Source organism: Oncorhynchus kisutch, linkage group LG8, assembly GCF_002021735.2.
Source record: "Oncorhynchus kisutch isolate 150728-3 linkage group LG8, Okis_V2, whole genome shotgun sequence".
In the NCBI taxonomy this organism is placed as follows: domain Eukaryota; kingdom Metazoa; phylum Chordata; class Actinopteri; order Salmoniformes; family Salmonidae; genus Oncorhynchus; species Oncorhynchus kisutch.
In genome coordinates this window covers 33,425,849-33,441,945 of record NC_034181.2, presented here as the reverse complement: position 1 = coordinate 33,441,945, position 16,097 = coordinate 33,425,849, and the positions used below count along the sequence as shown (strand labels likewise).

The 16,097-nt window shown below is 40.4% G+C and overlaps 1 protein-coding gene across 3 annotated transcripts in view; it reads left to right on the top strand.

Annotated features, from left to right (window-relative positions):
* Positions 1–16,097, top strand: part of LOC109895833 (solute carrier family 15 member 4-like) — a 42,487-nt gene that overhangs the window by 14,890 nt on the left and 11,500 nt on the right. For all 3 annotated transcript variants that reach the window (XM_020489853.2, XM_020489852.2, XM_031830155.1), the window contains exon 7: positions 8,197–8,355. In XM_020489853.2, coding sequence (XP_020345442.1) covers positions 8,197–8,355 — 159 coding nt within the window. The remainder of the gene's footprint in view (positions 1–8,196; positions 8,356–16,097) is intronic.

Below are 16,097 nucleotides of genomic sequence, written 5' to 3'. Positions count from 1 at the left end.
TGCTTGTAAGCAGGAATCAGGAGGATAGAGTTGTGTTTTTGCCATTTGGAGGGTGAGGGAGAGCCTTCTACGCTAAGCATCTCTGTGTAAAGGTGGTCTAGAGTTTTTATTTAAATGTTATTTTTTCTCTGGTTGCACATTAATATGGTGGTAGAAATGAGGCAAAATGTATACGTTTCCGGGCATTGAAGTCCCCGGCCACTAGGAGCGCCGCCTTTGGATGAGCATTTTCTTCTTGGCTTATGGGGTTATACAGCTTGTTGAGTGTCGTCTTAGTGCCGGCATCGGTTTGTGGTGGGAAATGGATCAACTCTCTTGGTAAATAGTGTATTCTACAGCTTCTCATGAGATGCTCTTCCTCAGGCGGACCAAACCTCGAGACAGCCTGAGTATTAGATTTTGTGCACCAGCTGTTATTTACAAATAGACACAGACCATCACCCCTCGTCTTACCGGAGGCAGCTGTTCTATCTTGCCGATGCACTGAAAACCCTGCCAGCTGTATGTTATCCATGTTGTGTTTCAGCCACGACTTGGTGAAACATAACATTACAGTTTTTAATGTCCTGTTGGTAGGATAGTCTTGATCAGAGCTCATCCATTTTGTTATCCAATGATTGCACATTGGCTAATAGCAGTGGTGTAAAGTACTTAAGTAAAAATACTTTCAAGTACTACGTAAGTAGTTTTGATTAGCTGTACTTTACTATTTATATTTGACTACTTGTACTTCTACATTCCTTAAGAAAATATTGTACTTTTTACTCCATACATTTTCTTTGAATGCTTAGCAGGACAGGAAAATTGTCAAATTCACAGACTTATCAGCTGAACATCCCTGGTTAGCCCTACTACCTCAGATCTGGCGGACTCACTTAACATACATGCTGTTGGAGTGTGCCCCTGGCTTTCCGTAAATTTAAAAACCAATAAAATGGTGCCATCTGGTTTGCTTAATATGTGACCGACTGGCTCAAATTGGTCTTATGTAGCAGCATTTTATAAATTGTGTTTTTTACATTGGATAAAAGTGGAGACTCTTAGCTACAAAATTGTATATCATACACTAGAGTTGAGGAACAATGGGAAAGTAATTTTGATTTGAAAGTTGATACACTTGTAAACTCACTTTTGAGGAAATGGCCTTTGAATGTTTTGGTACTATTGGAGAGCCTTTTGTCTACATCCATTCAGCATCGTTCACACCCTCTTAAGCTTTAGCCCCACCCATCTCTTTAAGAGTTGATCCAAATGTACTAACAGCAGCAGTCAAGCGCCCAAGCTAACTTGCTAGCTACTTCCAGACATCTAAGTGAGAGAGAACAGCTCACTGAACATTACTTGCCCAAGCAGAGCTGGTTAGGCTGTTATGTTATCCAGAGCGTTGGTGACTGCAACTGTGCTGTCAGATTGTCCATTCGTAAATTCAGAGCATTTAACGTTTGCTGACACTGGCCATATTCAATCGGTGTTGAGTGTAAATACATTGGTTATTCTGCGCTCTCTGGCACACTCGGACGAGAGTGCTCTGAAATTGGAGTTGATGGCCAGACTGAATTTACGAATGCACCCAAAATGGTTGCTTGCATAGTGGAGCTAGCTAGGTAAACAATGAACCATAACGCCATGAGTTGTGATTACCACCTTGCATGAATCTGCAGGTAGCTAACATCCAGGTTCGATGTTAGCTAACTAACATTAGACTATAGCTGGCCAAGTAAATGTAAACTATCATACTCGAATTCCACTGATTTCAAAACTCAGTCCTTCAGAAAGAAGACCTGAGAAAGAGAGCAACACACATGCAGTTTTAATACACAATACATTTGTTTTTTTTGTGCGTTAGACAGGATTACCTAGACATACTGACCAGCTCAAATAGACAGAAGTGTGCAAAATGGTAGACCAATCCAAACTCATCTCTCGGCATCTTGTTTTTTTTTTTTTGTCTTTGGACACTGTGCTATCTAACCTCCAAACAAGCTTCAATGCCATACAACACTCCTTCCGTGGCCTCCAACTGCTCTTAAACGCTAGTAAAACCAAATGCATGCTTTTCAACCGGTCGCTGCCTGCACCTGCATGCCCGACTAGCATCACCACCCTGGATGGTTCCGACCTAGAATATGTGGACGTCTATAAGTACCTAGGTGTCTGGCTAGACTGCAAACTCTCCTTCCAGACTCATATCAAACATCTCCAATCGAAAATCAAATCAAGAGTCGGCTTTCTATTCCGCAACAAAGCCTCCTTCACTCAAGCCGCCAAGCTTACCCTAGTAAAACTGACTATCCTACCGATCCTCGACTTCGGCGATGTCATCTACAAAATGGCTTCCAACACTCTACTCAGCAAACTGGATGCAGTCTATCACAGTGCCATCCGTTTTGTCACTAAAGCACCTTATACCACCCACCACTGCGACTTGTATGCTCTAGTCGGCTGGCCCTCGCTACATATTCGTCGCCAGACCCACTGGCTCCAGGTCATCTACAAGTCTATGCTAGGTAAAGCTCCGCCTTATCTCAGCTCACTGGTCACGATGGCAACACCCATCCGTAGCACGCGCTCCAGCAGGTGTATCTCACTGATCATCCCTAAAGCCAACACCTCATTTGGCCGCCTTTCGTTCCAGTACTCTGCTGCCTGTGACTGGAACGAATTGCAAAAATCCCTGAAGTTGGAGACTTTTATCTCCCTCACCAACTTCAAACATCAGCTATCTGAGCAGCTAACCGATCGCTGCAGCTGTACATAGTCTATTGGTAAATAGCCCACCCTTTTCACCTACCTCATCCCCATACTGTTTTTATTTATTTACTTTTCTGCTCTTCTGCACACCAATATCTCTACCTGTACATGACCATCTGATCTTTTATCACTCCAGTGTTAATCTGCAAAATTGTAATTATTTGCCTACCTCCTCATGCCTTTTGCACACATTGTATATAGACCCCCCCTTTGTTTTCTACTGTGTTATTGACTTGTTAATTGTTTACTCCATGTGTAACTCTTTGTTGTATGCTCACACTGCTATGCTTTATCTTGGCCAGGTCGCAGTTGCAAATGAGAACTTGTTCTCAACTAGCCTACCTGGTTAAATAAAGGTGAAATAAAAAATAAAATAAAAAATCTCAGCCAATCATGGCAAGTGGGAAGGTTACTCCATTTTTCTTTGGCTAAACCAACTAGGCTCGTAATTGAACAATTTTATTCGTATTTACAGACATACAGGCATACAAGTTTGTTTTTAAAGGCACATGAAAGTTCACATGTTCAAGAAGGCATTTCTGCCAAAAGACACAAATTAAAAATGTTTGTTCTAATGGCTCTCCTGTGAAGTAGTGACCCGCGACGTACGCCTAGTTTCCTGAAACGTATCACATAAGGATTTTAATTTTTTTACACTTTTGATACTTTGTATATTTTAGCAATTACAATTACTTTTGATGCTATTTTAGACCAAATATACTTATGTAGAATATTACTGGGTGACTTTTACTGGAGTCATTTTCTATTAAGGTATCTTTATTTTTACTCAAGTATGACTGTTGGGTTCCACTGGCTAATAGGGCCGATGGTAGAGAGGGATTACTCACTCGCCGTCGGGTCCTTACAAGGCACCCCAATTTAGGTCCCCAATATCTCTTCTTCCTGCGAATTACAGGGATTTGGGCCTTGTCAGGTGTCTGAAGTAAATCCTGACTCTGACCCGTTAAAGAAAAAATCTTTGCCCGGCATGATGTGAGTAATCACTGTCCTGATTTCCAGAAGCTGTTTTCGGTCATAAGAGACAATGGCAGAAACATTATGTACAAAATAAGTTAGAAATATCGCAAGAAAACACAATGGCACAATTGGTTAGGAGCCTATAAAATAGCAGCCATCTCTTCCGGCGCAATCATAACAATCCATGTGATTTGAAGACTTTTACCACAACCAGGATGTCTTTCCTCCATACATTTTCACTCCAGCATATGAACACATTAAATGTGCTGATGTCCGCTATGACCTTGGATGGTGGGACAATGGCTTTTTAATTCCCAGCTGAACACCATTAACAGCCTTTTTGTAGAGGATAATTCGTATCTAGTGTGGCGTAAATATTGTTTACAGTTGCTTTAAACATGCCCACACACACAGTCCTAATAGTCATTGCTTTATTCTTAGTGCATTCTGAAATATTCAGACCCCTTAAATTTTTCCACATTTTGTTACATTACAGCCTTATTCTACAATTGATACTTGTTTTTTTCCCTCATCGATCTACACACAATACCCCATAATGACAAAGCAAAAACAGGCTCAGACATTTTTGCAAATATGTAAATTAATTAAAAAAAAATTGTATATACACAAGTATTCAGACTCTTTACTCACTACTTTGTTGAAAAAACTTTGGCAGTGATTACAGCCTCGAGTCTCCCCTGTGATGTTCGATCGGGTTCAAGTCCGGGCTCTGGCTGGGCCACTCAAGGACATTCAGAGACTTGTCCCGAACCCAATCCTGCATTGTCTTGGCTGTATGCTTAGAGTCGTTGTGTGCTTAGAGTTGTTGTCCTGTTAGGTGAGGTCCTGAGCGCTCTGGAGTAGGTTTTCATCAAGGATCTCGCTCTCTGTACTTTGCTCTGTTCATCTTTCCCTTGAACCTGACTGGTCTCCCAGTCCCTGCCCTTGTAAAACATCCCCACAGCATGATGCTGCCTCCACCATACTTTACCGTAGGGATGGTGCGAGGTTTCCTCCAGACGTGACACCTGGCATTTAGGCCAAAGAGTTCAATGTTGGTTTCATCAGACCATAGAATCTTGTTTCTCATGGTTTGAGAGTCCTTTAGATGCCTTTTAGCAAACTCCAAGTGAGCTGTTGTGCCTTTTACTGAGGTGTGGCTTCCGTCTGGCCACTCTACTATATAGGCCTGATTGGTGGAGTGCTGCAGAAATTGTTGTCCTTCTGGAAGGTTCTCCCATCTCCACAGAGGAACTCTGGACCTCTTTCAGAGTGTTCATTGGGTTCTTGGTCACCTTCCTGACCAAAGCCCTTCTCCCCCGATTGCTCAGTTTTGCCGTGCGGCCAGCTCTATGAAGAGTCTTGATGTTTCCAAACTTCTTCCATTTTAAGAATGATGGAGGCCACTGTGTTCTTGGGGAATTGCAATACTGCAGACATTTTTTGCTGCACTTCCCCAGATCTGTGCCCCGACAGTGCAGTCTCAGAGCTCTACGGACAATTCCTTCAACCATGGCTTGGTTTTTGCTCTGACATACATGCACTGTCAACTGTGGGACCTTGTATAAGACAGATGTGCCTTTTCCAAATCATGTCCAATCAATTGAATTTACCACAGGTGGACTCCAATCAAGTTGTAGAAACATCTCAAGGAGGATCAATGGAAACGGGATGCACCTGAGCTCAATTTCGAGGCTCATAGCAAAGGGTCTGAATACTCATGTAATACTGTTTTTAAATGTTTAATACATTTGCAAAAATGTGTCATTATGGTATATTGTGTAGATTAATGAGGATTTTTTTTTTGAATTGGGCTGTAACATAACAAAATGTGGAAAAAGAGGTCTGAATTCTTTTCTGAATGCACTGTATTTTCTTTATGCAGATTCTAGTATAGTTGCATAAAAATGTTTTTCCAACATATCTACTGTAAATGTTTCAAGTAAAATATTCAAAAAGAAAGAAATGGCTTCTAAGCAAAGAGCAATTTCTCAAGCAAGACATTTGTTTGGACTGTCTGGCAGTGGTATGACTGGGGAGGGGAAAACTGAAAATTAGCTGCTATTGGCAGAGAGGTTTGGAACTCTTGGTTTATTAACCAATTTACCGCCTGTTGATGTCATAAGGTAGGCCAAAACTCCATCCCACCAAACAGGCTGAAATTTCAGGCGTTCTTTTGAAACCGATCTTACACTAAAAGGGCATTATCATTTTCACAGTATTATTCCAACCTCTGTGTGGAAATGTGTATAATTGTGTGTAGATAAATGAGGATTTAAATGTTTTATTTAATCAATTTTAGGATAAGGCTGTAACGTAACAAAATGTGGAATAAGTGAAGGGGTCTGAGTACTTTATGAATGCAGTGTATAGATATTGTATTACATTCTGCTGTATGAGGCGTATGACTGTGTGATAGAGGGATAGTGATCCAGAGGCTCTAGCTAGCTGGTGCCCCGTGTGGGGATGTCATCAGAGCCTAATGAAGACCCCAGAGACACAGCCCTCCCTCCCATGGACAGACCAGCTCGACTGGATCCCGCTCACTACTGCAGCACTGTCATTAATAAACCACAGCCAACCACAGGCACCCTGCAGAAGGAATTACTTACCAACTTACTGTCTAAACATGGGTGTGTATGTGCATTTGTGTGCATCTATACTAGGTACTGTAGGTAGGTGGAGATGTGTGTTTGTGTGAGAAAGGCTAAATGAAAAATCTGTCTGATACAGAACCTATATACACTAGATGTTTTGCTATTGTATCTTTATATTAACCACCTCTAATGATGCTATTCTTTGGACACAGACAGTGCTGTCTAGATGCTCACCGTGCCACTACTATTGCAAAAAGGAAATGTATTTAGTGTATGTTTGTTTCATATGGTCAAAGACTTTTCTTGCCATGTATTTACCATAAGAACATTTTAAAAGAAAATTCCAGCACTTGAAAGTAGGGAGAGGTAAAAGGGTGATTTTTTTTTTTTAAAGCAATTTGAATTCATAGTAATGAAGATAAAGGGTTTGTGGCAGTACAGCAGCCTCTACTGTGGCCATTGGTCACATGGAGGACAGGTAGGGGGTGAATGCTGCATAACTCCTTTACTCTACTCTTGCATGTCCCCACCTCTTCACACACTGATTTAGTTGTGAAATGCTCTCTAATGTGTAAGGCAGCAAATCACATAGCTATTATAGTATAATAATTTGTTTTGGAAACACTTTTATGTCCTATACATTTCAGTGTATGTAATGTGCTATGGGCTACTTTGGAGAGTGCCTTTATAGTTAATTGATGATCTGTACTCTGTTACTCCTGCTAACTACTATATTAAAGAGGCCTTAATCCTCTGCTGCGCAGTAACTGACCTAATGGTGTATAGGGAACACACACCGTAGGACACAGATTGGCAGCTGTGCGTCTGCCATAGTGTTGCCTCGGGCACAGCTAGCATCAACACTCTCTTGCACGCCTGCTATCCTCAGTTCACAGGGTTGACATCTATGGCTATGCGGACCTGCCCTTGTTGAGTGGTGGAGCACAAAGCTGGCCCTCACCACATGGTGTGGGAAACATGGCAAAGCTGCGTTGACATTGCCTTTGAAGGCCATTGACGTTGCCTTTTATCAGTTTTGACAATCTGTTAAACTGAATTATAATCTGCTTTAGCTAGTGCTGAATGTGTTCTATAATAGATATGCAAAAGTAGCTCTAGCTGTATTTTTTTTTTAAGCACCCAGGACTGGAGCTTAAATGCCTGATATGATGTTGTAAAAGCAGTATATGTGTGTTTTATGGTGAGTGTAAGAAGTTGCTCTGGGCAGGGCAGCGACCACCTTGCCTGGGATGGACAAGAGGTATTATAGGATAGCTGGATTAGAAGGCCCCATCCCCTCTCAAATACAGCATTAAGTGTGGGGCGATGATGGGAGGCTGTCTCTGGGTGTTATCTGGAAATAGCTGCTGGTTCCATGATAATGGTTATCGATTTAAAGCTTTTAGGAAGCGGCAGCAGCTGCTCATGACAAATGCTGGGGGTGTTATTGTTGAGTTGTCGGCTCTCTCCTCCATTACTAACTGCTGTAATGTCTGAGTGCGAGCATGCAGATGTGATCTTAATTAAACGCTGGCTTTGACTTGACACTTAAGCCCTAATGGACTTTTACAAGTATTCTGTTTTTATGACTGTTGTATATTGAGGGAAAACGTGTTGCATCTTGGCATAGAAAGTTCAAAAGTTGAAAGTCCTCATCTTTTAGATGGTGCCAATCAATAATAACAATGGGTGATAGCCATTGCTTTCTCTTGTAGTGTTTACAGACAAAATTAACCATTTACATATTTTCATAATCCATAAAAACAAGTTGTTCAAGTTTTTGTTCCCATTGGTGTTCATGCACTGACATAATTCAAGCATCTAGGCCTAATAACATTTATATACACATTTTGTGCCTCCTTCCCTACAGGTATACTGGAGACAAAACGACTTGAGATCATCAAATCTAATGGCACCATCGACCAGGTCTTTGGCAACGTCATCTACTACGCAGCAGATCTGCCCATATGGTGGCAGGTGCCCCAGTATGTGCTCATCGGAATCAGCGAAATCTTTGCCAGCATCGCAGGTGAGTGGAATGATGTTCTGTTGCCCAGAGGATATAGAAATGTCTAAAGGAAGCGTATATAGCATTACAAAGAGATGCAGAGATCTGATAATGACAATGATTTGTCTAACAGATTTGGTTACAAGTGATAATTTGGTCTTGGTCATACAGTCAGTACTAATAGATGTTGATTTAATTGTTACAATGTATCTTGATTGCACCACCACTATTTTCCAGTAGCCAATTATATAATGTTTTGTTAAAGGGGAAGTTGAAGGGCAGTAGTCTATGTAATGGTAAAGTAACCTTTTAGTATGCGTTGTGATTAATAGTCCTCTCCTCCAGCCTTTGAACAACCTGACATTGTTTTCCTCTTCATTCTTATGCCCTAATCAATGGTTTTCTGTTCTAAAACACAAAACCCTTCCTGCATCCTTACATATGTATAGCAACTGTTGCCTGTGCTATTGTTGAAATAGCTAGATAAGGAATCCAGGGACGGATACATTTAGTAGGGATAGAGTTTGCGCCAAAGAGATACTTTATCGCAGGTTTTAAAGTCAGATTTAGCATTGGACTTTGCTGAGCAGCATGATATGCAGCCCCTACAGTACCTCAACAGACAATGGACAGCCACATTCATATAGTTTGATTGTTCTCTGTTACCACCACCAGTGCTGGCATGCTACATTAGTTCTACCTCTAGTATCTGTATAGGTACTAAAGATTACATTCTATAACATTGACCTTGTCCATGAAATGCCATCTAAGTGAATGGCAAAAATACATTGGGCATTTGGTTCAAGTATTTTAAACACAGCATGTAGGCTACTAGAGCTCTTCTCAGAAGTTCACCCACACTAGTTGACACCCTCACACAGTGAATTGGACCTGCAGTGAATGGTGCTGTCTGAGTAAATGGCAAAAATGCATGCATGAATTGCTCTCTGAGTGAATGGAATACGTTGTGTAGTAAACAAGGATTTTGCTATTTTGAACACAGCATGTAGGCTGCAATCATAGAATTAGGAGGATCTCTTCTCTATGTCTGCAAGAACTCTCCTCAGAAGGTCATCGGTGGTTCATACTCTCACACAGTGAATTGGACCTGCAGTGAATTATCCTTTCCTTACCCTTCCCAAGGACATTATTAAGTTATAGTTTTAGCTTGTTGTGGTATGCTGTCCAAATTTATTTTATTTTTTTTCCTGAGAGAAAATAGAACCTTTATGATTTCTGTTAGCATTTTCATCATGATAGTAAACGGGTAAGTGTCACTCAATTTCTAGCATAAAGTCTTTACTCTCCCTCAGTGATTGCAGAGAGCCATTATATGGTTGATGACAAAGTCAAAGCAGTAACACAATAGTATGAGACAAATACATGGGCTCTGTGCATGGGCATGGCAAAGCTAAAATAAGAGCTAACAATATGGATCTATAGATAACTATTATGCCAACAATCATATTTGTTGTTTGGAAATTAAACCAATTCACGCTGATCCACTCATCGAAAGTAAAGGGAAATTATGCTTTGAATTGTGGATATGAATTGTCAGTTGTGCAGAAAGCATTTGTACACTTAATGTATAAAACATTAATATTTAAAAATATATATTTTTTAAAAGATCCCACCATGTCGAATGAAAATATCTTCTATCGGATTTTATCAAATTATAGCTGTCATTTGTTTTTTAAATGTACGATATGACTTTACCTGCATAAAATCTGTGGATGGAAACGTGGTTATTAAGGTACGTAATCGCTACCCGGAAATTATTTGATATTGCGATAACATCGGCATTGGACTTTGGTGGTGAAATGCCAACTTTGAACTTCAATTTACACAACTATATGTCCAGGCTCTGTCGCAGCAGACTGGGAGACCCATGGGGCGGTGCACAATTGGCCCAGCATCGTCCGGTTTAGGGAAGGGTTCAAAATAAATAATTATATGGCATGTTATTTGTCAGCCATTGTTGCTGTTAATACTAGTTTGACCACCAGAGGGCATCTTTGAGAAGTTAAGTTATTGAAATGACTTGGATCTGTAGACCTACAGTAAGAGTCCTGTTTAACTTACTTATTGGCATACAGGCCTATGTCAATTTACAGAAAATCAATCATTCAATCATTCATTTGTGCACATCATCACACAGCATACAAGTCGGACATGTCTTCTAAATACATTCAAGCATTTTAGTTATACAATTAAATAACAAAGGGAGCCTTGACTATTTAAACAATGAATAAATGTCAACATGTCGGATAAAGAGATTGAATTCAGGAATGCATTTGACTGTTTTTAATATTAGGAAAATATGGCGCTGTACAACATGACTGCTCGGGAGTAGGCCTAGGACACTAAGTGACTGCAAGTGAAGAGCAAAATAATCCACACCCTAATTGTAGGCTAACCAATCGAGATTCAGTGACAATAAAAATCTAATTGATTTATCAAGACCAGTCCCCATTCTGTGCCTGGTGAGCAGTTCATCAAGTTCTAATGTCAGAAGAGGAATGGAAATGTCAAGGTGAACCAACGACCTGACGAACTTGCCACGTATGTTGACTCTGCCTGTCGGAGGTGGAATTCCAGACTGGCCTGGCATGGATTGTGACTCCATCTCGTTCCTCGCCCTCTTCAACTCGTCATTCTCCACCTGGCTCTCTGCCAATGCCACCTGGCTCTCTGCCAATGCCGCCTGGCTCTGGACCAATGCATCAGCTGTCGCCTGTATCTCTGACCCCAGAGAATGTTTTTCTTTCTGCTGGTTTGCCTTCAATGACTCTATCTCGGTCTTCAAAGTTTGACTCTGATCCATGTGCACCTTCATCAGATGATCAGAATGGTACTGTCCTGAGCCCCCATCCATTACAGTGGCCTATGATAGAAACAGTAGATCAATTAAGAATTAAGTGAATCCAACACAGAAACACATATTTTTAAGAATCCGCTTTCTTGGGGACCATGCATTTTTCGGGGCAGCCCGTTGTCCAGCCATTTGTCCACTGATCTCCACGGATGGTTGTCGACACCAACATAGGCTATACCATAAAAAATAATAATAAATGCACTGAAACCAAAATACCTTTTTAGTTTTGGTGATCCTCTCAGCTCTGGCTCATTTTCAAGTCCTCTGGTGGTTAGTCCTAACCTTGGAATGGGTAGCACCATGGTTTTCATTGAGCCAGCTTCTTTCTATGTCCATTTCGTCTGTTCTCTTTGGACACTATTTTTTAAAATTTGTATTATTTATTTATTTAATAGATAAACAGCTTGTTTTTTTAATGGTAAGGGTAGAGTTTGGAGTGCTGTGAGGAGTAGTGGAAAGGTGTTACAATAGGCCATAAATATACAGCAGTTTGCTGATTTGTCCTCACTCTGATTATACTGTAACAACATACTGTATGTAGTAGCACCATGACCAGTATTAGCAAATCATGTCTAGCATATAATCTCTCCTCCCTCAAATCTATGAAGGTTAAGCTGTTGTGAGATATTACATAAGCTGTTCATCTTGGCTCTATGAGCAGAGCACAATTTGAAATCAATAGAATCCTACCTCTATTATTTATTATTATTATTTTATTTATATTTCTCCTGCAGTCATGATCATTACCATGCTAAGGCTTCTGTTTTGGAAAGATTTCAATTACCTGGATGACTGGGGTTGTTGAGACCTCGGTCCATGATTGAGCCATCCTCCCGTCTGTCTATTTGGCTTGCTGTCACTTCCTCACTATATTTTACATTGCATACAAAAACATATATATTTTTTTATATATAAATATATATATTGTAAGTCCTCAAGGTCTATTGTTTCATATAAGAGGAATGCTTTTTTCCAAATTTTCTTCAACATGTCTTTCATGCAGAAGTGTATATGACTGGCTGTCTGCAGCTGATATCCTCTCATCAGGTGCCCTGTCTTGTTATGGTCATAATCTCTGTGGATCCCCTACCATGACACAAGCCAACCATATTGACTGTTGTGGAGGGATTGGTACCAATGGCAGCTCTTCCACACTATGGCCCCTGGAGGCATTACTGCTAACAACTGCAACCAGGACAAACCCTAACCAGGAAAAAATACACTGTAGGTACAGTAGCTGTTATGTGGCTGAGGGCAGATCATTTATTCATGTGAAGTAATGTACTCACAATTATTTTTTTAGATCCACATTATCAGTTAAATTGAACATAATAAAGTTATGTTTGGAACAGCGTACACACTGGTTTGCCCAGGTGTCTATTAAAAACAACTGGCTGTCATACTTTATTACTGTACTAGTACACCCATGAAATTCAAATACAGACAGAATAAAGCTGTGGGGAGCCCTTAAATAAACTTCCCCTCCACTTTTTCCACATCACCCCACTGGGGATATCTTCAATGAAAATTAGTTGACAGAATTGTGACATATGTCTGAAAAAACAGTTTTCCCCTGGTCTTATTCTATTTGAATACATCCTTTTTAATACGTCTAGGGCCCACCTCCTACCACATTACAATTCCTTTATCCTTGGAGGGACTATGGTAATTCTTTCCTTATGCACCACCTGCAGTTTGCCTGCTTTTGGGCATTAAGGATATGCAAAATGATCCCCTCTGGGATTGATCTTTTGAAATTTTTTAAAGCTAATGTTATTTTTCAAGAAAAAAAAAATCTACCCCTCCAACACAGCCCTCGGGAGAAGGCAAAATAAAATATTTTAACTTTGTTTGTTTTGCGTGTGGTTGGGAAGCGGACATTATTATTATAATTAAATCTCATCTCATTCTATCTACCTCCACATAGACAAGTAAGGGATTGAAAATTAGGGATGTGACATGTAAAATGTTTATTTTGTAACTTTAAGAAAAAAATTGTATATAGACATGTGAATTCACACTTCAGATTTGGTCCTGCGTATGACCACTAGGGGGCAATACAGTTCAATCTACTGCAGTCATGGCTACCAGACAGCGCTGACCTTACTGCTGTCCCCACCCACTCAGCAATGATGGTAGTTAATGCTGTTTTTAGGTTCTCTGTGTGCCTGTTCTCAGTTGTCAGTACATGGGACTTCATGTCCCACTTATCATCAATGTGATGTCGTGTTGCAGTGATGTATGACTGTGTTCTTTGACATCCAACAATCAGTTGTTAAAGCTACGTATGGTGTTTGAGAGCTTGCGCTTTATACTTTGAGTGATCATTGTACATTTTCTTCATCCAGGCTGTCACGGTTTTTCGGCATGGCATCCTGTAGTCTGCTTCTATATATGCAATCAGGGCAGCGAGCCAACATCCTCTACCATTGACAATGGCTGCATATCAACTGCAATCATTTTTGTAGTCAGCTCTGTGATTTTCTCACTCCGGCCCATTACTGCACTGCTGCCAGCAACGGGTCGGGGGTCTCAGTGCCTCCCTTTCAGATGGTTAAGCATTGCACCTGTACTGCCACTGTAGCTCAATTCCACCTCGCAAAGTTTGCATTTCACCACCTTCTCTTTTAACCTCAAAGTATTAGCAGACCGGACTTTTCTGCTGTCACTTCCCTGTCTCACTCTCCGCCATTTTCCCAACTGTTAATGAAGATGACGTGCGGAGCACTTTATATCCATGGCAAATCATTTTAAAAAAGGATATCTTCTAACGTTATGGAATTGTTGCGTTAGGTATTTGTAGAATTGTTTTATTTTTTTTCTTGATGATGACCTAGACCTGTTAGTGGTAGTTTTGTTATAACTGTACTGCGATGTACACTACCATTCAAAAGTTTGGGGTCACTTAGAAATGTCCTTGTTTTTGAAAGAAAAGCAAAGAAAATGTTTCCCTTTTTAAAATAATAGCAGATTGATCAGAAATACAGTGTAGACAATGTTAATGTAAATGACTATTGTAGCTGGAAACGGCTGATTTTTAATGAAATATCTACATATTATCAGCAACCATCACTCCTGTGTTCCAATGGCACGTTGTGTTAGCTAATCCAAGTTGTTCGTTTTTTAAAAGGCTAATTGATCATTAGAAAACCATTTTGTAATTATTTTAGCACAGCTTAAAACCGAAGCAATAAAACTATAAATAAAGACTAGTTCAGTATCTGGAGCATCAGTATTTGTGGGTTCGATTGCAGGCTCAAAATGGCCAGAAACAAATAACTTTCTCCTGAAACTCATCAGTCTATTCCATCTGAGAAATTGCCAAGAAACTGAAGATCTCGTACAACACTGTGTACTACTCCCTTCACAGAACAGCGCAAACTGGCACTAACCAGAATAGAGAGTGGAGTGAGCATCCCCGGTGCACAACTGAGCAAGAGGACAAGTACATTCGAGGTTCTAGTTTAACAGACGCCTCACAAGTCCTCAAATGGCAGCTTAATTAAATGGTACCCTCAAATCACCAGTCTCAACGTCAACAGTGAAGAGGCGACTCCAGGATGCAAAGAAAAAGCCATATCTCAGACTGGCCAATGAGAAGAAAAGATTAAGATGGGCTAAAGAACAGACACTGGACAGAGAAACTCTGCTTCGAAGGCCAGCATCCCGGAGTCACCTCTTCACTGTTGACGTTGAGACTGGTGTTTTGTGGATACTATTTAATGAAAAAACAACATTTTTAAGTAACCACAAACTTTTGAACGGTATTGTACATTTTGTTTAAAAAAATACATTGGTTAGGGATTTTTTTCTAAACCATCCCAATTTTGTTTAAACGTTCACACCCCTATTGAAAATAGTCCTGCAAATTCCTCTTCACGACATGTCCCATTGTACTGCTGTGCAGGGCTTTTTTAATTTGCTGTCAAAAGGTTACCTGACGATATTACTAAATGTTTTCAGGTGGAAACAAATGGAAAGATCAGGTGTGTTGTGGCAGAGCGTTTGACACAGTGTAGTAAAGTTTCCACGGCAGATTATTTTTTTCTTTTAGGAAAGTGTTTTGTATCATAACAAGCTACATTAGTCTCAGACCAGGTAGCTGTACGAGGAGTTGTGTGTCACATGGATTTCTTGTAATGTTCCCCTCGGAGGAATGACTAAAAAGGCATCCATACTTAAGAGGCTCCTTTATCTCTCCTGACAGCTGCAGCTATAGGGCCTTATTTGAAAAATCACAAGTTTGAGGCACCATGAAATTATCAATGTCAGCTAGCAGGCAGCTCTTATGGCAAAAGAAAAATGATTTTATCTTTTTTTTTTTTTCGTTCTCCTTCCCCCTCAACCCCATCCTCTCTCATGACACATAAAATATTGAGAGACCTTTTCCAGAAACAATTGCAGCTGAATAGGTACTTGAGATGGTCCCCTGCTGCTGTAAGGTAGCCTGCGGGTGTAGGAGGAGAGAACAGCCCTATGTTTCACTGATATTTAGCAGTCAAACAGTGCAGCGGCAGGCCAAGTCTCTCATGTATATAAATTGATCACATTGTTGTTATGGATGAAAGGCCTGTTATTCTGATGCAAATCTAATCTGCTGTAAGTGGAGTTCTACAGTGATGCATGAGAGGTGTTTCCATAGTGATCGCCCCTGGCTACTTTATCTGGGTGGGACCCATGGGTAATAAGTCATCCTCACTGTAACACACACTGTCTGCTGCTGACCACTGCGCTACGTACTAGGCTTGGACGATATACCGTATATACCGGGGTATTTGGAAAAAGCCACAGGATGTTTTTTCAATACCGTTAACTATTTTGTATGACGTTTTTAAATCAATTTGTATGTTTGTAGATACAAATAGTTACCTGCAGTTAACTTGTGCAA